Raw genomic sequence first — 21,973 nt, 5'->3', positions numbered from 1 at the left:
CGGGTTATGAGTGTAAATTATATGACAGAGAGATAAAAGATAGTGACTTTTTGTAAATTTTGGGAGCGAAGAGAAGTGAACATGATTCATCACCAGGGCCGTCTCCGAGAATTTAAATACCTAGGACAAGCATAAAAAAAGGCCCGTAGGCCCTAACGAGTAACGAAATATATAAGATATTTTTTTAAATGACATTAACGTTATAACAATAAAAATAGCAAAATTATAGTAATAAACTCAAATACAATAATAGCTAACGTCTAACCGATGATTCGTGAGGCTCTCCTAGCATTCTTGACAGCAAATTTTTTGATCATCTCTTCGCAGTTTATACTATCTAAGATTTCGCTCTCGATGGCTATCATCGTCAATCTATTAAGTCTTTCTTGGGACATTGTAACATTCGTTATTTTTCAAACCCGAAAACCCAACCCATTTCGAATTTTCGGTTTTTGTTTATAAAGATGTCTATATAATATTCATATATATCTCAAGTTTTGTTAATGCATTTTACATTCGCCGATTTTTATTGAATTCGTTAGATAAACCCGATTTATCGTTTATGCACATTTTCGCTTAACATTCATCATTATATAATATTCCCGACGATTTAAAGTTTATCATTCGTTAGTTTTATACTGCTTTTGTTCAATATGTACGCAACGATCCAAACTATAAGCTCTAACTAAACCGATCTAGTTTAAATTCTTAAATGTGTAAAAAACCGATCCTAACAAAAAGTTTGAAATTGTTTACTTTTATATGTTTAAAAGAAGATTAAGTCAAAATAATGTAATAAATATCAACTGCGAAGTAATAATAATATAAAAAAAATGTAAATATTAGTATCATATTGAGTTTTGAAAGAAAACAATAAAATAATAAGTACAATTAGAATACGTTTTTAAAATTTAAAATCCTTTTATTTTAAGCAGGGTATATACTATATACCTTAAATACACTTTTCCAATTTTATATTTATCTTTCTCTTCCTGATAAACTCACAATCAAATACCGCCGCCCTCCTAGTTATTGGAAACTTTTTTAAGATCATGTTACTTTCTTTCCTTTTTCAACTTCAACCACACAGCTGATAGTAATTTGAAGGGTCAAAAGCATAAGAAAAAACATCAAGCGTTAGATCTCACTAGTGACATTTTCGATCGTCGGAGAGTCGTCGGAGGGTCAACGGACCCTCCTGACCCCCCTTTAGATTCATCTCTCTCTCTCTCTCTCTCTCTCTATCTATATATATATATATATATATATATAGACTAAGTATAAAATGAAAACCCACTTGAGTTGTGAAAACTCTAGAAACTCATTTTCAACCACATGTTTTTAATTAATGTTTAAATCTTGTGGTCCACAATTAAAGCGAATAAAAAATGTAAATATAAATATAATTTTTTCTCTCTCCTGAAAACATATATAAAAATTAGTAAAAAAATGTTAAAAAATAGCAAAACATTTTTTTTATGTTTCGATATTTTGTATTAAATATTACAACATATATTACATGTAACAAAAAAAAAACGATGTTACATAGGGTTTTCGCGGGTTTTCATAACTCAAATAGGTTTTCATTTTAACCTTACCCTATACACACACACACACACACACACACACACACACACACATATAGGATTAGGTTCATTTCAGAAATGTTTCTTATGACGAGAAGTGCGAGAAGAGATTCTAACTAATCACATAATTTCTTTTTATTTTCTAATTATTTATATGCAAGGGTATATTAGTGAAATATAAAGTATTTTGTTTTATAACTTATTCTCATTAATGGTTTAATAATTAATGATAAGTTACTAACAAATTGTCACACCCCGACTTAGGGCCTGGGTGCGACGCCCGTTAGTTGGTATCTGTTTTGAAAATATATCAGAGTTGCGGGTTATTAGCGGAAGTCTTTTAAAATATAATATTCATTTATAAAATGTCGGGTTAGAATACCTGTTTGAATATTGTAAAATATCAGCGGAAGTCTTTTCAGATAAAATATTATATTGAAATTCTCAAGAGTTGAATACCCGTTTGATAATTTAAATACATATTTTTTTGAAAATATCATTCTTTATAATATTCTAAATAAAATATCTGAGCCATCAGATCACCTCTAATGACTATGTCTTCAATCTTCTATCAGTTCCTATCTGTCAGTTCTAATCTTTATAGTTCCTTGAAACGTGGGGGAAAAATACGTCAGCACACAGCCGGTGAATGACGCTGACTCAATAATATCAGTGTGTAAACAATAACAATACCTTTGTGACAATACTCATTAGGCACTCAACTCAATTGGGTTACAATTACCCTAAGTATATGTACAATTAATCATATACACAATATCATTTATCCGATCAATCCCGTAGACTACCAGAGACATGTTTGATGATATGCATGGCCTCGGGGAAATCCGAGTCACCATGTATGTATGGATCAAGACACATGTATACTCTTAATTTGAGTATGCCCGTTTCTTATTATTGTAGCACAAAGTTTTAAGGATTCGTAAATCCTATGTAAACAGTTCAGACTCTAAAAGAGTTGTAAAAGTTTAGGGCGTATTCACCTGTTATGATTGTAATCAGTTTCTGACACTGATTCCTGTATATTGATCAGTTCCGGTTACTGACCCCTGTCTGTAAATCAGTTTCTGTTACTGATTCCTGTTTTTGTTTTTCAGCTTTCGGATTGATTGATTGTTATCTCGGACCTATAGTACGAGAATAACATTTTTATAAATATCTAGATCAACGATCTAGCTTCAGACCCCGTAGTCTGTTTTGTATAGTTGTAACCTTGATAACTTATTTGTACAAAACATGTGAACATTTAGCCCCCTTGTTTATTTATTAATTATATCTCAGGTTTCTTCTTCAGGAAGAAACATTTATACCAGGTTTCTTCTTTAAGAAGAAACATTACTTTGTCTATAACCTGTGAATGAATAGTATCTTTCTTAATTAGTAAGAAATACTATTTAACTATAACCTTTGCATGTAAATGGTTACGTTTCTTAATCGTGAAGAAACAATAATTTAACTCTAACCATTGCTTATGAAAAGTTATATTATGCTTATCAGTAATCAAGGTTCGGGCTATATTCCCGACTATGGTCTAAGCTATTATTATAATATTAAAATAATAACTTAATCAGAACCCCTACCTCGTACGGTTGTTTGGAGTTAAATGCCTATGACTGATTGAGCAGCACCTCTACTCTATATCGCGTACTAAAGCTTAGACTGTCAGAGCTTTGGAGCTTGGCACGTTCCACGAGACTGGCACGATAACCGAGGCTAGTGTGTGTGAAATGTGTTGTTGGAGGTGTGAGTGGTGAATGCCATGAACACTCCTATTTATAGCCGAGTTTGGGATCCATCGCGTAGTGCGATGCTCCATTGTCTTAAGCCATCGCGTAGCGCGATGTCAGAGAAACGACGCGTGGCTGCTAACTCAGCCCTAGCGTCTGCCACGTGTCCCCTGGTCGCGACACGTGTTGCTGCGTCATCACAGGCCGTCGCGTAGCACGATGGTCTTGAGGCTGGCTCATTGAGTAGCACGATGGGTTCCAAATTTCAGATTTTTATTTTTAGTCCCTCGTCTTTGATAACTTGTCACTTCTTGATCATACTTCTATTTTCCAAAAATACTAAAGCGGCCCTTATGCGGCGATGCGCAAAGTGTGCCATCAAAACGCCACATTACGCCCATCGCCCGAGTCTGTGTCCGTGCGCGTGCGCGTCGGGTGCTTCGCACCCTCCGCTAGGACTATGGAGAGTGGTTAGCCACATTAAAACATTTTTATGGAAACTTGCTTCCTTATAAAAGTTTCCATTTCTTTGTTTGTTTCTATGTGGGATGAAAGTATCTTTTCCTTATTTATACCCATGTGAAATGCTTACCTTTTCTTCCATCTTTCCATGTGGGGTGGATTTTCTTATTTTCTTAAGATAAGAATGCTTTGTTTTTCTTATCTTATTTTTTCTTATTACCTTAACATAAGAATGCTTTGTTTTTCTTTATCTCATTCTTCCCCTTACTTATCTTTGATATTATTTTTAATCCTTCAACTTTCAAAGTTGGAAATTTTCACCCAAAATAAATATGGGTTTTTCCTAGATGTTACATTCTCCCCACCTTGGAATGAATCTCGTCCTTGAGATTCGCTTGTCTTAAGGTTGGATGCTCTTACTTACAAATTTATGATTAGATTCTATCTAATCTGATTCTCGCCTTTTTACATCTTGATTAGATTCTATCGATCTAATGTTTAGAACGATGAAAATTTTTAGACCTGTTGCTAACTTTACATCTCAATTGATGTAATCAGTCAATAGCTCAGAATATCATAAGTAATTGTAAATTGCTAAACACAGTGGCCAGTTATGTTTAATTATTTACCTTACCTTTTGTATTCTAAACAGTTACCAATATTAGCTTTATTGCTTCTTGGATTAGAGCTGTCGAATCAATTCCATCTCTTGATCTTTATTATTTATTTTTCTTACGTCATAACAGTACCTTTGTACTTTTGAGCAATCATATCTGATATACAATCATGTCTCTTAAACATTCTCGAGTTTCTTTGACTTTTTGATCAATCTTTATTGATCATTCTTTCAACAACATTTCCCAAAGATTTCTTTTCAATGATATGCTATCTTTGCATATTTTGATATCTCGTAATATCAGTGATACTCAGAATCTTGTTCCCTCAGTATGCTATTAACCTAATAGGCTTGCATAAATATCTAGATGGTTTTTCTTGGTTAATCATCAGACTTTAAGTCTGTTTCAGTTTAGCAGATTCGTGGCAGCAGACTCGTGGTCTGATCAGCAGATTTTTAAGCTTAATTTTATTTCAGCAGACTCTTAGTCTGATCAGCAAACTTTTATGTTTAATTTAATTCAGTAGACTTTTGGTCTGATCAGCAGACTTTAAGTCTGATTCGGTTCAGCAGACTCTTTAGGTTTCATTTAACCTTAATAGAGTTTTATAGTCGTTTTATATTTTGTATTTACATATGATGTTTAATACGTCTTGGCCTAATAAAGATAGTTCATCTAACTGGATGAATCTGTCAGATAATAAATCAAATCAGCATGTTATCGGTTTTGAACGTCAGTTTCAATTTCGATTGAGCATTCTTGTATATTGACAAGATTTGTATGCTAATATCTTATTTAGAACAGAGGGAATTAAATACCCTTTCTCAGTTTACAAAACTTATCGTTTTCAGAACGACTTACAACTAATGTACAGAAGTTAACTATGTTATTTGTTGTCAGATATTTATGATTTCTTCTGACATTAGTGTCAGTCTTGGTTAACTTTTCTTTTCGGGCAATTTGTTTTGAAGTGACCCGTTTCTCCACATATGAAACATACTCCTTGTTTCTTCCTGCATTCTTGCATTATGTGTCATTCTTTATTGCAGTATGCACACTTATCTGTGCCTTCTCGTCGACATTTTTCAGAATGCTTTCTTCCACAAGTTTTACAAGTGGATTTTGAAGTATTTCCTTCTTTTTCTATCTTCTCGTAATCTTTCGGTTTCTTGATTTCTTTTTCTTCTTTCTTTTCTTCCTATTGATTTCTTATCATGCTATTAATCAAGTATCCGGCTACCTCCATGGCCGACTCAATTGTTTGCGGCATATTAGCTCTTACCAAGTCTCTTATTTCTCTTGGTAATCCATATATATAGCGTGTTATCTTATTATATTCCGGAGTAACTAGATGTGGGACTAGTCGGTAATATTCAAGGAATTTCGTATTGTATTCCCTGAGATTTGTTCCAACAACCTTGTGATTCCATAGCAGAGTTTGAATCCGATCCATCTCATCAAGTGGACAATATTTCTTTATAACAAGATCTTTGAATTCTTCCCAGCTTAGATTGTACATTGTTTCTCTTCCTTTATTCCAGATTAGGGTATTCCACCATTCAAGAGCTTCTCCCTTGACATTTGAGAAGAATACTAAATAGCTTTTTCATTTGTACATTTACTAATGTAAATGATTGCTTCTTGTTCCTCAAACCATCTTAGAGCGGCTATAGCATCCTTGTCTCCATAAAATTCCTTAGGTTTGTAAGCTTGGAAATTCTTAAAGTTGCATCCCATTTGATGCTTCAACTTCTTTCGAGGTTTGTCCCTTGAGTTATTATTAGATGCAGAGCTATCATAAACTTCCCCCTTTCTTAAATGAACAGATTTACTTTTACTTTCCTTATCAGATTTTAGTTGACTTTGATTGATAGAATTATCTTTGATAGATTCTTGTATTATTTTCTGAATTTCATCTTTATATTGGGGGGGGGGGGGGGAGTTCCTTGTTTTCATTGTCAACATTTTCTCCGCTTCCAACTTTATTGGAAGGATTGTTTTGAGAGTTTGCACTTCCTTTTTTTGACATACTACAATAAAATTTTAAAGACAAGTTTAATATTCGGGAAATTAAAATATATCCTTTATTTATTTTATTGTAGTTTACAAAAGTGCATAACATTATTTATAGCTACACTTGTTATAATTACTACAGTTCTTATTTATCTATTTCTTCCAGCGGACAATTAATTTCTTGATTTTGCTGTCCTTTTTGGTATTCTCAGTTGTTTCCTTTTCTTTTCCTTTTTCTTTTTCCCTCTCTTCTTCCATTTCTATATCGTTGAGCATTGCTTCAGTTATTCTTGTAACATCGACTTCATAACTTGTTAAGTCATCTCTGATGTACATTCCTTCATAATCTGTGCTCCGACGTTCATTTTGAGGATGGGCAAACTAAGGATCTTTAAACCATATATATTACATATTTACCAATTTCATTAAATCACTTCTATTGAATTACTATTTTACCCATAATGAAATTATAACATATTAATGGTTTCTTTTTTCTTTTAATATTTTCTTCTCATCAAATTCCTAAAATCATATACAGTTAATAACTCAATCATCAGATTACAAAGCATAAGAACCATAACATAATCAAAGATTCTACCTTTTCTTCTTTTCTTTTCTTTTTCTTTAAATCAAATACACACACGCATAATCATATGCGTATACGCCACCTGAAACTATATACAAATACACAATCACAAACTAAACCTAAGTTGCAGAGTGCGGACACACCTCTTTCTCTCATCTCTTCACCGCCGGCACACCCAAACGTCTACCTTGAAAATAGAAGACAGAGACGGAAGCGGAAACGACGATGGTTAGTTTCAGGTGGTGTTGGCCTGCACGAAAAAAGGGTTGCGACGGCCTCTTTCTGGTTCCTGGTGGCAAGCGACGTCTGCTTTACATAGGGGCGACGATGATGGATAATGGCTTACGGCTGCTGCGGCGCTTACAGGATAGAACTGAAAATTGTGTAAGAATCGGTTGTAGGAATTTTATTTTAGGATGGATGGAATAAGATTTATTAGGAAATTGCAATGGTTTGAATAAGGTTTTATGTGATTTGTTTTCCAGCCATGGTTGAAATGAAAGAAATTGATCTATCTTTTCAGATTTAGATGGTGGCAGATTTGATAATATTTGAGTTATAAAGAGGGTAAATGGGTAATTTTACAAGATAAGGGGAAATATGTAATTATTATTAAGGGTTGGGTAAATATGTAATAAGAGCTCTTAGCAGGGGGGTATATGTAAAAATCCCTATTATTTTCTATTTCATATGAAATTTGAACTATTGGAATTTATTTGATCTAAAATCATTTTTTTCTAAAAATGGCTAATTATTATTATTGGAGTGGTAACTGATCTTGATAATGTGTGTAGGTACCTACATCAATATATACTACAAGACAAAGGATATATCGTTCACATGTACATGAAAATTAAAACACTTACTATTCTCTTCATACATGATGTAGGTACGTGTGTACCTACATTAGGTACATGTGTAGCTACCTACATCAATATGTTCTCTTCATACCTGATGTAGGTACCTACACACGTACCTACATCAATATATTCTCTTCATACGCTTACTACATCAATTTATTCTTTTCATACATGATGTAGGTATCTAAATCAATATGCACATGTGTAGGTACGTATATCAACATGTAGGTACGTATCTACATCAATATGCACATGTCTGTCAATCTCATATGGAAAGTCGGATTTCATGCAGAGTTATGTCAAGAGATTTGGGAGTGAAACAAGGGTTTGCATAAGTTACCTATTTTATCTCTGCACCATTCTGACGACTTTACCCTTTAAGCCTAAAATATATGGTCAAATATTCAAAGTATTTACAATAATGCCATCTTGTGTTTTAAGCCATTGATTTGTGTATTGAATGGTTGAGATTCACTTCTCGCGCTTCTCGCTCTAATATCACTTCTCGCATGATCTATCCCCTATATATATATGTGTGTGTGTGTGTGTGTGTATAAAGTTTTGTGCCCCCGAAAAGTAAGTGCCTCGGCCGGTTGTCTGGGTTGCACCACCCAAGAGCCGGCACTGTTCACCACACAACCACATCGAGGTCAACTTAACTCCATAAAAGAAAACCCGGACCCAATAGCACCTAATACAACAATCCGTGGTGGACCCAAAGAGAAAGAGAAGATTACCCTCAACCAATGTGATTTCAAATGTAACTATCACATTCCGTTAGGCTGCTTCTACCAAGCAGGGACCAATGAACGTAACCAATGTTCATTAGCCCTATCCCTGCCACCAATGTTTTAAAAATCGGTTTTTTACTCGTACTGGATTAGGCTAAAAAATGGTACAACCGGTTGAACCGGGTTATACCGGGAGGTTCAACCGGCTGAACATTTTACCTTATAATTTCCTATAAATACAACTTTAACTCAAAAAATAACCCAAAAGTAAATGATTTCATAACAAAAGATAATCCAAAAGTTAATCTTTTTTTATTAAAAAAAATAAAACAAAAGCACTCAATTTTAAAAAACCAGTCCTAAAGTTTTCACGTTCAAACATTAATTGTTGGGTTAAAAGTAATTTTGATAAAACATGGGCCGTAAATATCAAAAAAAATTTAGACATAAAACCGGTTTGCCGGTAAAAACCGGTATTTTAGAAAAAACCACTGGTATGATGTTCTAGCAAACCGGCTAAAAATACCGGGCTCAAAATACCGGTCTGTTGTGCGAAATCCGGTTTAACCGGCCGGTTTGAACCGGTTTTTAAAACATTGCCTGCCACTATTAGTTTCCTTTTTAAGTGAATATGTTTTTTTTTAAATAACAACAAGCGTTACTCTTACTCAATTTTACACCAGCAATTAAATTTTAACTACTCTATTGCTAGGTTTAAAATTGTGACATCTCTTTTTAATATGCTTGTTTCTCTAACCTAACATGTGGGTATTGAAAAGGTGATTTTGTGGTGATTGTGAGAGAAATCCGGAGAAAATTACCAATTGAGTTGGTAAGTGGACATGCTAATCAGGAAACATATTTAAATTGTATTTTTCATGTTTAATACTACTTTTTATAATTATAGTGACACATGATTCAAACAAGTTACATTTGAAAGTAGATATCCAATAACCATTATAATATAACTGCAACTTGTATTTTGAAGTACGGATCGTATTCATAATTACCCACAACAAACAACCCCCCCCCCACCCCTAAAAAAAAAAAGAAAAAGAAAAAGACAATTAGTAAAATACATATAGATTTTTCTTTCTACAAAATCATCTAATAAATATGTAAATACCATACAATAATCGTATTTAATTTCTCTAGATAAAGTGTTTGTCACAAATAAGTGTTTTTATTCGTGATAAGGATGATGAACTTGATATCAAACACAAAACAATGATAATGCTTAGTGTTTTGGTGTCCCTCTTAGAAAGAACCGGAGTCGTGCATGTCTTGAAAAAGAAGAGTTACGTTAGTTTGTTAGAGAAACATGTTAAACATACCTTTAAATTTTATTGGATGTAATTTGTACTATGAGTAATTCTTATACGACTTTAAAGAATTTTAGTACGCGAGAGACGTGATGTGTTTTTACAACGTAAAATTCTATATAAAAGATCAATTTAAATGTATACATTTGAGAGTTTACCTTCGAGATTAATATCCGATGGATTGATATTGAAAGTGATCACATGAGTTCGTACCATATTCTGAACAGAGTTTCAAAATTTTAAAAAATCTATGGTTAACACCTTAAACTTGTTTCTAAACACGTTATCACCACACTTTGAGTTCTATCCACAATAATCTTTTTCAGTTGTTATAATTTATAATACGCAACGTGAAGCTACTTTTTAATAAAACTATCACATCTAACTTTCTTTTAATATGAAATATTTAACAAATGTTATTGAACTGGCAAGAACTTATTTATTGATGGCTTTTGCTCGATTTATTTACAAACCAAGCTAACTAGCAAGCCAGCAAACGATATTACCTTTGCTTGAACGAGCTCAAGCTTCTTTTAAACAATAGCATGGAAATATGAAAACCAGACCCCTACCAATCCAATAATCCAATACAATGACAAATCACACCCAAGGGTTTCCATTTAAACAAAAAACACGCAGTCTAAAAAAAGGTACAAAAGAAGAAGAGAAAGAAAGTACCATCACACTAAAAACAACAAAATATTATTAAAATAATAAAAAAAAATAATGGGTTCAATAAGAAAATAACAGTCTGCATGTGGGTCCCACCCAACTCCAATCCACTCCTTCCTTCATAATAATATAACTCCACACCTTTCTTCCTTTCCACTCTTTCACTTTCACACACTCCCACCATGACTCAAGACGACTGGCTCACCGTCGCCATGGCGGACACCACCGCCGTCGCACAAATCCTCCTTAACCTCCGAGCAGCACCACCGCCGCCAAAGCGTCGCAGACCGGAACCACTGCACTGCTGGACCGTTCGTCAACGCCGGTCCAGTACCAAATCCGAACCGCCTAGGGCTAGCCCTACCACTCCGTTATCGTGGACCGCTGCCACTTCCGGCAGCTGCTGTGCTGCAATTGCTGATACCTCGAGATCTAAGGTTTGTTATTGCTTATTATGGATACGCGTTACGTCTCCGGCAACCGTACGTATGGTTTTCCGATGGTTATTAACTTATTTATTACGAGTCATCATTTGGTTGTTGTGTTATTCGATGCGGTTAATCATTTTGACCAGCCTTATGACGACGGTTATTCCGTTTCGGAAATGACTATTCTACCCTTGAACGGTTTAATCCCTGTCTCTGCTTCTGAACAGCTTTTATGTTGAAGGGTGTTTATGACATTTTACGTGATGAAATGATATGATGACTCGTGTGCATAACATAATAGGTCGAAATTATATCCATCTATCTACCTTCCAGGTTGTAAATGTGTGGGGTAGTTAGGGGTGTTTTGGTCATTTGGGCTTATGCTTGTAACGGTGGCGTGTTTTCGTGGCAAGTAAAGGTCTGTGTTTCAGTTTGGTGCGTGTGTTGGCTACTGATTGTCCTTTTAGTCATGCTTATTTTGTGATATTTTTGCTCTAGTAATAAATTGTATTCAAGTCTCAAAAGTTTATATATTATTATTACTACTACTACTAGAGTAATCTCATCCATATGGTTTGTTCCAATAGCTGTTTTAGTCCAATAGTTTTAAATTGATTATTTTTGTTCCTGTGCTTTCATTTCACTTGCAACTAAACCCGATCTCACTAACCCCGTTAAGTCTGGCAGTTAAACTCATCAGCGTACCCCTCACGTTAGGGGCATTTTTGTCCTTTTTACTCAAATACACCTCGGCCTCTCACGTGAGAGGGCTTCGAATTAGAGCTGGGGTTTATTTGGGGAGAAAAAAGGACAAAACTGCCCCTCACGTGAACGGCTAGACTAAACGGGGTTAGTGTGATCGATTTTAATTGCAAGTGAAATGAAACCATAGGGACGAAAATCGCAAATTTGAAACTATTGGACTAAAATTGCAGATTTGGTTAGACCATAGGGACGAAAACTGCAGCTTACTCTTATTATTATTGTTGTTGTTTTACTATTAAATTTAATTAAGACAATGATTTTAGAACGAGTAACTCGCACACCGTGACATGTTTGCATGTGCTTAAAACATATGAATGGGAAAAGAATGTTTTTATCAGTTTATTTTATTTGAAAATGTCTAAAGAATATGGCTTTATACAAAGTTGTCAAGGTCTTGTAGCTTTAGTGCTTTACCCAAGATCTAATCACTTGTCACCATACACTTTTATAGTTTGATTCAAATTTAAGTTCAGCTTCTTTGTTTTGTGTGTAACTTGTCATTACCTATGTACACAATGTGTCATGTAACTATAATTGTTGAGTTATTTTGGGATGATACTTGCAGGCCACGCCACCTTGTGAAACCTCAACTAAGAGGTCAAGAAAGAAGAAAGTAAGTTATTAGTCATGTACCGTTATTAACTATATCATAAGTGATCTTAATATCTAGTTAACATAGTTTTATCCATTTACTGTTTCTAGACTTTGGTGGCACTTAAGACGGAAGAAGTTGTATTAGTGGAGGAACAACATCATTTGAAAATGGTAGGTTAATTAAACACATTTTTTTAAGGCCGGAAAAAGCCGAATTTAAACCTGAGACCTCTAATCAAACGTACTCGCTATTATTTATATAATTTAACGGTCATTAATTTTTGTTACTTTTTAATGAAGAAACTCGCAGCACTACAGGCTAAATATGCAAAACAGATAAAGGAGAACGTGACGCTAAAGAAGATTAAGGTAAAATAATTGTAATAATCTCTCCATAGTTAACTCAAAACACTAATATAAGTTTTATGACTGTACTTTTGCATTTAGTTGGATATGCAAGTAGAGACACAAGGCGAGAGACCAAAGGCGACCACAAACAGCCACTTCAAAATGGTTGACGGGCAAAATGGCAGAATTGTCCTTCCTGATCTCAATGTTCCTTTCGGGGAGGATGCGATTGTGAGTTATTAAGAGCATAGAATAAACTCGTATATTCAAGAATAGGAAAATAAGTTCTAACATCGGATTTAAGATAACTTAATGAAAGTAACTTGAGGATTATAGTGCAAAAATTCTATATAACCCTTTTTAGATGTAGTTGGACACTATTTCATTTCCTTTTGTGTACATTAATTTGTATCAAAATCAACTCAATGCTAAATTTTTTTAATCAACTCGTGATAATTAAGGACTTAAGTTACAAAAAGACAAACACATCTATTAATAGAAAGGTTTATCGAGTGGACCTTTGGAGACTCTTTAATTCGGTTCATGTTCGAGCTATGATGTTCTATGCAGTATTTAACTTCTATGATGGATGAAATTTATATCTTGTAAATTTATTACATTGACTGGAGCTCATAGCACAATCTTCCACATATTATGATTTAGTTTTATTTTGATTATAAATTTATAATTCAAACATAAATGATGCAGAACACTGAATCGACAATGCTAGAACTCGAATATCCCAAAACCTGTACCTAATGTGAAGTTCTAAGAACAATGAGGATTAGAGGTGAATATATAAAGCCGGTTTTAACCTAAGCCGAAAATGATTATGAAACCGGTTAAAACCAGAACTGGTTAATTATCGATCCAAAAAACCGAACCAGCTGGGGCTGAAAATTGGTTTTGACCATCTTTTAACCGAATTGATTTGGGCCTCAAACTCAATTTGTGCATCCGTAGTTTGAGTGTTAGAATTTATGTGATCATCAACGATCTATTTAATGTCTACTAGTTATTAAGTTTACCCTTTATATTAACATTAACCATGTATAACATGTTGTATTCCACATGCATAATAATGGATGCTTGTTCAATTTGATGAACAACGAAAGGGTGTTCAGTTGTTGGAACTTGGAAGCCCTATTTAACTTCCAAACCGTGGCCCAATAACATACAACTTTCTTTTTTTATATGAAGGCCTTTCTTGGACCCAAATTAAAACCGGTCCGTCAATGTACCAAAACTAAAATTTATAATCTAGGATGGTAATTGTTAACGGGACCTGAAACCGACAAAAAATAGTCAGTTTTGATTTGTCATAATTAAATCATTTAACAATTTGTAATATAGACTGTTTGTATGGGTGTTACCAAATGCACAATAACTTACAAAGAAAACAAAAGAACTCTTCTTTCTCCTCGGAACTCTCATTCGATAAATCAGGAAGAATGCAACTAATGCAAAGAATCAAGTCAATAGCGTGAAAACTCGGATTGTGTTCATGTTTAACATGTTAAATTAGCAAGTCCATTGGCGGATCTTTAATTGGTATAGACCGGGCCTCACTACGTTTTCCGTTTAGTAGTGCATTTTTTCCGAAAAAATTAAAAAGAAAATTATATGTGTTGAGTTCTTCTTATTATTATTGTCATTAATGTTATTATTATTATTATCATCATTAATATTACTATTAATTATTATATGCCATTAAAACATCTTTTAATATATATATATCAACGTTTTTATATTATAATTATACATACATGTGTTTTTTTTCTTTGTTTTGTTTTTGTATCAAACAAGTAAATTTCAGGACATGATTGCACGTCCATACCCCACTCTTACATGTCGGACCTAGGACCTTAGTCCACACGAACAATTTTTAGCGATTTTCTTGTAATTGAATAGTTGTAAAATTCTAGGTTCGTATTCTTTCCAATTGTGTCGAGTTACACTATGACAATGTTAATTTAAATCAAAATTGGCTTGCTTAACTAAAGTCATGAAAAAGAACCGTGTCAGATTAACCAACCAACAAACTTTCTTTTGGTATTTTCTTTATATTAGTAACTAATTAATAAAATTATATATAGTACAAAACAAAGTTGTTATAAGCGCTCCGTTAAACATATATTAGTCATTTTAATTTTAAGTGCAACTTAGATAATCTACAATGCAAAGTAGGAATTTAAAAGAAAACTATTGAAACCGTTCGACCCATCCATACCGAGCTAAATCGATAAGGTTATTAGGTTAGGATTGAATCGATGCAGTCTACAGTTTGCAAAATTGGGTTTTACAGTTCTGTTTATGGTCTATAATTCAATACTGAGCGTCGAAACTGAACCAAAGGAAATATTAAGAATCATAATTGTTTTTAATTTGGATATTAAAAAAAAATATATATATAGTTTTATCGTGTAGAGGAATCAAAGGATTATATGATCCTTATAAACATTTTTTTTAATTTTAATACGTATTAGCTTAACAAATTTCGTGTTATTAGTTTTTGTTTCATTTTTCTTTTTTATAAACCTTTAATACACAAAAGGTGTGATTTGATCGTTTAAACCTATCAGTTTATAGAACTATCAAAATCTGTAGGTAGGGCTGAGCACGGTTCGGTTCGGTTTGGTTTTTAGGTGAAACTGAAACCGAAAAGTCGGTTTCTCAAATGCACAAACCGTTCGGTTTTTGGTTTTTTGGTTTCGGTTCGGTTATAATCGGATTTTGTGTGTGTGTGTAGACATTGCAAAAAAAATTCCAAAAAAATGAAAATGATATTAGATCCAAAAAACAAAAATAGGTATTTGTTACGTGAAACCAAACAAATACAAACTTACAAGAGTATTAGAGTTTAAAATTCAACAAAATGATTAATCAAAAAACACTAAAAGTTTAGTTCCAATCTTCATTCTTTATATTCAAAGTTTACTCCCAATTTTCACCATCTTCATAATCCTCATCACCATCAACGGTAGATCCTTTTGGTGTTTTGTTTCCGGTCCTAATATCTAAAAAACACATATAATTGTATTAATATTTAAGTAAAAACACATATCGGTTCGGTTCGGTTCGGTTTTTTTCAGTTTTTTAAAAATGGAAAGCCGAACCGAAACCGAAAATTCGATTTTTCAAAAAAACAAAAAATAAACCGTTGGTTAATGCTTTGGTTCGGTTTTTTCGATTAATTCGGTTTCGGTTCGGTTAATTCGGTTTCTTGCTCACCCCTATCTGTAGGTATAATTCCTTGCTAAATAAAACAGGCCAAACTAGCAGATAACAAAACCGAACCGTTTTGGTGGTCCAACCAACAAAACCAAACCAGTTGGTACAATTAAGTAATTCCAAAAATTGTACTAATCGGTTCATCTCAAACCTTTTAAGACCCGTCTAAACTAAACTACGAACAACTAATGCGAAGTCCATGATTCTGCGAAGAATCATAAACGAGAAGGAATAGTGCCACCCATGTGGGTGAACTACGGTTTTTGTCCTTGTATTGTTCTGAAACGTGTTGTTCCGGACACACAAACCGTCCTAGGCCCAGTTTTCGTCCTTGTGGTTTGACCAAATATGTGGTTTCAGTCTCATAGTTTCAAATTTGCGGTTTTTGTCAAATTGTTTTGTTTTCACTTGAAATTAAACCCGACTCAACTAACCCCGTTAACTCTAGCCGCTAAACCCATAAGTGTGGCCCTCACGTGAGAGGCAATTTTGTCCTTTTTCTCTCCAAATAAACCTCATCCAAAATTCCCAAATCCCACTTACATCTTTGTCGTTCTTTCCTTCGTCTTCCACAAACCCTACACGAATAAATGAGGATTACACAATTCATCCACGGCGCTTCGATCATGACACTTTTGACAAATAAACGGGCCAAGCGATTACACAACCAGTTAAGGAGAAACTTGCCACGTGAGGGGGATGTTGATGGGTTTAACGACCAAATTTAACTGGGTTAGTTGGGTCGAACTTAATTGCAAGTAAAAACAATACTATTTGATGAAAACCATAAATTTGTAATGGTATGCCTTTTAGCAAGTTATTTTATTTTATGTTATTTAATCTGTATGTGTAAAACTTATATTAACATATAAAGTTGAAAAAGCTTTGCAATATTGTAAATATATAAACTTATTAAAAATTTTACGACAATAAAATCAGAGTTGTGTTATTTTTATATACATATAAAAAAAGAAATCTATCTATATTAATAAAAAAAATATTAATTTTTAATAAAATTTAAGTTATGTTTAACATGTTTCCGGCGTTAATAATAACAAACCAGTTAATAGTTTTAAATGTGTGCAGATTGCCAGATTCTGGCTGCTATCTTTAACACAAATAAATATATTGGTCATATTCGGGTTGAACGATTCAAGCTTTAAACCCACCAACGAGAAACTCATCAACCCGCCACAAGATACAAAAAAAATTTTGAAAGATTTTTGAGTTTCTATATTGAAATGCAGTGTTAATCAATTTAAACCCACGACTCAATATTTGATATGATTTTAAGACAAGCAATGAATAATGATTGGCTGGTGAATTGCTTGAGACGCTAAAAGTGATCCAGATTTTGTGGACCTACCCAACTATTTTGCCTTTTTCCTTTGAATTTATGGAGTGGGGGTGAGAGTGAGAGTAAGAGTAAGAGTAAGAGTAACCTTTGTTATTCACTATTGAAGGTATGTAGCTTGGATGCATATGCACTCATCCTATGGAATTTACTATTCTTACCCCCTTGTACTGCTCACATAATATCATCATTGACCGAATTCTTTTTAATTTCTGTACAAACTTAAGCATCTGATTTTTTAATCCTTTCAAATCATATTTATAGATACTTAATACCAACGTTTTTAGGGTTATTGGAATTTAATAATCCCAATTTTTGGCTATTAGCCGAGATTCATCTCAATTTAAGAAATGTTTATAGATAGTCTCAGTTTTGAATGTGTTTTTCTTCAGGAATCCCATACTAATTGAAAAGTAATTCTGCTAGCCTTTTAAAGACGTGGAAAATATGTATGAGATTGCTGAAGAAAAATATTTTAAAAGTTGACTGCTTGTAATCATTTTTTAATTAAGGATTAATCCCGGCTAATAAGTGAGAGTTGGGAATAACTCAAGTTTCTATTAATTTTCATTATGAACTACACCGGTTTAACTTGAATTATTGCTCCTCATGAAAAAAACTTTGTTCATTAGAACGGTTTAACTGGTATATATCACATGCATTCAATATATAATTAAACTAAACCTTATTATGTGAGATTATTTTGTGAACTGAAAGTTATAATTAAATTTAAGAGAGAATTCCATGAACAGTCTCTGCCGTTTGAACAAAATTTTATACATCGGCCTTAATGTTTAAAAGTTGTATGCTTGGTCCAAACTACCAACTTTGATTTCATTTTTGATCCAAAAAGATAACCTAGCTAATTTTTGGTGTTAAATGCTACAGAGAAGGACACTATGGATAGTTTGGTCCACCCCCCCCCCCCCCCCTAAAAAAAAAAAAAAAAAACATCCACATAACCAAAAAAAAAAAAGAAGAAAAAAGAAAAAAAAAACTTTTTAACTACAGCACTACGACACAATGATGGGTCAACCCATCCAACAAAACCACAATTTCTTCCCTGTAGATAACACTAGAAAAATTATATTTTAAAGATAGAATTCGAAAATGGGAAAATCAATACTCACCGTTTTAGCACAACAGTAGAACCGCAGAGCTGATTTCTTGAAGTCCATGATGTTCGGATTATAGTCAAACACCCACAAGAACAAAGAACCATATTTAATTTCAGGATTATAACCTGGTCTTGAAGTTTGAGGTTGGAAATGAGTGTTTTTCTTCACGTGTAACATTTAACATCAAAAGTTAACTGAGTTAACTAATGTTTTTCTTAAGAGGAGAGAGGAGAAGATTAGAGAATTAAATTGACCAAACTACCCCTAATATGCTCCTCACGTGTAACATTTAACATCAAAAGTTAACTGAGTTATCTTTTTGGACCAACAATGAAACCAAAGTCGACAGTCAGGGATGATGCTTGCAAAATTTAGAATAAGTATATAAAATTTAACTCAAACCACATGGCCATTCGTGGAATTCTCTCTAAATCTAATGCTTGATTTGGATTACGTATATTCAGTGATACTATGCTTGTCATTTCATTGCTATCTCTGCAACCTTTTTCTGGGCTCACTATTTCAATCATAACACAAGAGTAAGAAGTTGCTGATTGATAAAGTTTATGACATTATTGATGCTTATTTAAAATTATAGGTTAAATACAAAACTATTAGGGGTACTTAGTTTATCAGATTAACTAAACATGTAACACAAACTCCTAAAGTCATTTTTACTTATAACTATCCACAAAAAAATATATCTAGGGCTAACAATTTCTAATACATAGTTAAACAAGTTTTGGTTTAAACTTAACATATTTTGCGTATTAATTAAATGGGTTGAAATGTGTAACACACAGTTTAATTCAAGTCTAAACAGGTTAAGCACCTAACATGTTAATTTAAATCTGTTTATATTTTTAATTTAAGAAAATAAAATAAAATATTGGGCATTTATGTCATAGGTAAGTCTTGTACTTAGATTTTTGTTTCAAATATGTTAAAAATTATGTATTAATTAACAATTTTATAAAATATTGGGCATATGTCATAGGTAAGCCTTGTATTTAGATTTGTGTTTCAAATATGTTAAAAATTATGTATTACGACTTTTATAACTTTTGACAACTTTTGTTTCATTATGTATGTGACATTTTTCATGTCCCCAAATAGACTGTGGCGTGTAAACTATTCTTAAATAACTTCGTGTTCGTGTTTGATGACACGAATAGTTATCGTGTCATGTTCATGTCTAGCACCACAAGTAATCGTATCCTATCATGCTGTGTCGTGTCTGACATGTTATTCCAGCTCCGCAGTCATACATAGATTTATTAAGTAAATTGTGAGTTGCAGTGGTGGAGCTGCCCTTTTGGTGTCGAGTTTGCCCAACACTAAACTTTTTTCACGTTCTATGTAGAGCGTGCAACATGATATTTTCGAATGAACCAATTTTTTTTGGCGATTGAACCCATTGGTATTATAAAAAAAATTTGAACTCATTACCCATGAAAATTTTAGTAAATAAAACTTCTATAAAATCTTTAACTAAATATCTAAATAAAAAAATATATATAATATAAAAAATTGAAACCCAAATGTGAATGGCCCAATTATAAAATCAAAGCTATTGTTTAACTAGTTATGGTGCGTTTGGGATTGCTTATTTTAACCTAGTTATAACTTATTGAAAGAAGTGTATGGGTTTATTTTTTATATGATAGTGATAAACTAGTAAGTTAAAGTTTTGTAATTTATTAACTTATTTAAAAGTTATAAAAAGTTTTTCGAATGGGCTATGACGGACTCAATTGAACTTTTAACCCAAGTAAAAAAGTAAAATTTTTTACTAAAATCAAATTAATTTAACTAATTTTGGATTTGGAAGTTGGAACTAAATTGGCAATTGATATTCTTAATTGCCATCTCTCTTGACGAAACAGACGATCTATTTTGCCTGAGCAAATCAAATTAATCTCGGGTTCACAACACGACCCGAAAAATTTGACGCATGATAGGATTGTTATAAATACTGGCAAAAAAAAAAAAAAATACTGACCCTAACCCGGACCAATTTTAATGTTTAAATTCATACATTTATATCTTAAAATATACCAATTTTATTATTCAAATAATTAAATCCACATTGTTAACGTTTATGTTAGAGAATGAGAAAACCACCAAAGCTAGACAAGTAGACAACGTGACATGAAATTAACAAAATGCGACAAAGAAACAATATAATAGCTAGTCATAATATATATAGTACCGTTAACATAAGTACTTAAACTGCATTGCATTAATACAACGTACAAACTCTTCTCTTCGAAGTACCAACACGATTCAAATCAACTTCCACATCATTATTATTACAATTGTCGTTCAGTACTTCATTAGTTCCCGTACCAGGATAGTAACTCATCTCCCTCCTCATCAACATCGTACCAGACTTACTAAACAGTTGTCCCACTGACGTCACCACGTGACACTTCCTCTTCTTCGCTTCCGACGATGATGACGTGGACGTTGTCGGTGAAACAGACAACGGAAACACCGAGGGTATCTCAAAGTTAGTTCTAGCTTTAGACCCTCTTAATCTCCTTGCTGCAGCGTCGTAAGCACGCGCTGCTTCCTCCGCCGTGTCAAACGTACCTGCAGTGACGTCTCTGAAAATTCACGTGCCCCGACCAAACCGAAATAAATATGCCACTAAGCCTTAACAAACTAAAGAATGTAAACTAATTTTTTTAAACAACAATTACGGTATTAGAATGAGTTTATAACGTATAATATTGATTAATCAAAAGAAATGGACTTTTAAGTTTTTAACATTATTTTAAGAACCATATAAATCTTTGGATAATTTAAAAAAGTAAACTTATAAAGAGTTCGGGTATTATAAAAAAAGTGCGCTTATATGTATCCTTGTGTTCTAAAATAGTGAGCTTATAAAGAGTTTGTTTTAAAAAAATTTTGTGCCCTCTAAAAAGCGTGCCCCAGCCGGGCGCCCACCCATGGGTACCTAGCCAGTGGCGGCACCGCCCTATCCTGTCGCGTATCTCCGCCGACCAGCGTCCCCACGGCCGCTTTCTTACTCCTCGGTAACTCTTCTCCTCTCCGACTTTCTTGGCCGGCTGGAACTCGGTTTCTTTTATGACGTCATCATCCGCTGTGGTTACTGGTTTTCCGAACAGTATACGTTCTCCGACGACGGCAGCTATGCCTTCAAGAACAGGAGGGTTAATGTTTTCAGACATGATATTATTATCATTAGGATGGTTTTGTGTGGGAGTTGGTGGAAGTAAAGAGAAGGGTTGGACTGAATTAGGGTTAAAGTGGTGTGTGTGGAAGAGGGTGTTCATGGTTTGTATGCATGGGGAGTGATGAGGCCCACTATTTATACCCGCTTTCAACCCGACCCGTTCTTCTAGACGAATGAAATATATAATATTCTATTGTCTCTACAGGAACTCTAGATGTCTGTATAGATATCTATTAAATTTACTTTTATTAATTATTATGATTTATGAACAGGAAAATTACTAAAATAAGTATTTTTGAAACAAATTTCTAATATTAGGCAACATTTGTAAAAAAT

The 21,973-nt window shown here is 33.5% G+C and overlaps 1 protein-coding gene and 1 pseudogene across 1 annotated transcript; one reads left to right on the top strand and one right to left on the bottom strand.

Annotated features, from left to right (window-relative positions):
* The first annotated feature begins 10,776 nt into the window (after positions 1–10,776).
* Positions 10,777–12,972, top strand: LOC143544574 (uncharacterized). Its single transcript, XM_077036651.1, has 5 exons — positions 10,777–11,031; positions 12,353–12,400; positions 12,490–12,552; positions 12,682–12,750; positions 12,829–12,972. Exons 1-5 carry the CDS (start codon positions 10,777–10,779, stop codon positions 12,970–12,972), a joined length of 579 nt encoding a protein of 192 aa, XP_076892766.1.
* A 7,702-nt stretch (positions 12,973–20,674) lies between these two features.
* Positions 20,675–21,737, bottom strand: LOC143544573 (ethylene-responsive transcription factor ERF084 pseudogene; annotated as a pseudogene).
* Positions 21,738–21,973: the final 236 nt, after the last annotated feature.

The sequence above is a fragment of the Bidens hawaiensis genome, unplaced genomic scaffold (assembly GCF_021521415.1).
Source record: "Bidens hawaiensis isolate Kalapana, Puna unplaced genomic scaffold, B.hawaiensis_p1.1 tig00013629_1, whole genome shotgun sequence".
Taxonomy (NCBI): domain Eukaryota; kingdom Viridiplantae; phylum Streptophyta; class Magnoliopsida; order Asterales; family Asteraceae; genus Bidens; species Bidens hawaiensis.
Note: the sequence above shows the minus strand (reverse complement) of the source record. Positions and strands in the feature narration are given on the sequence as shown.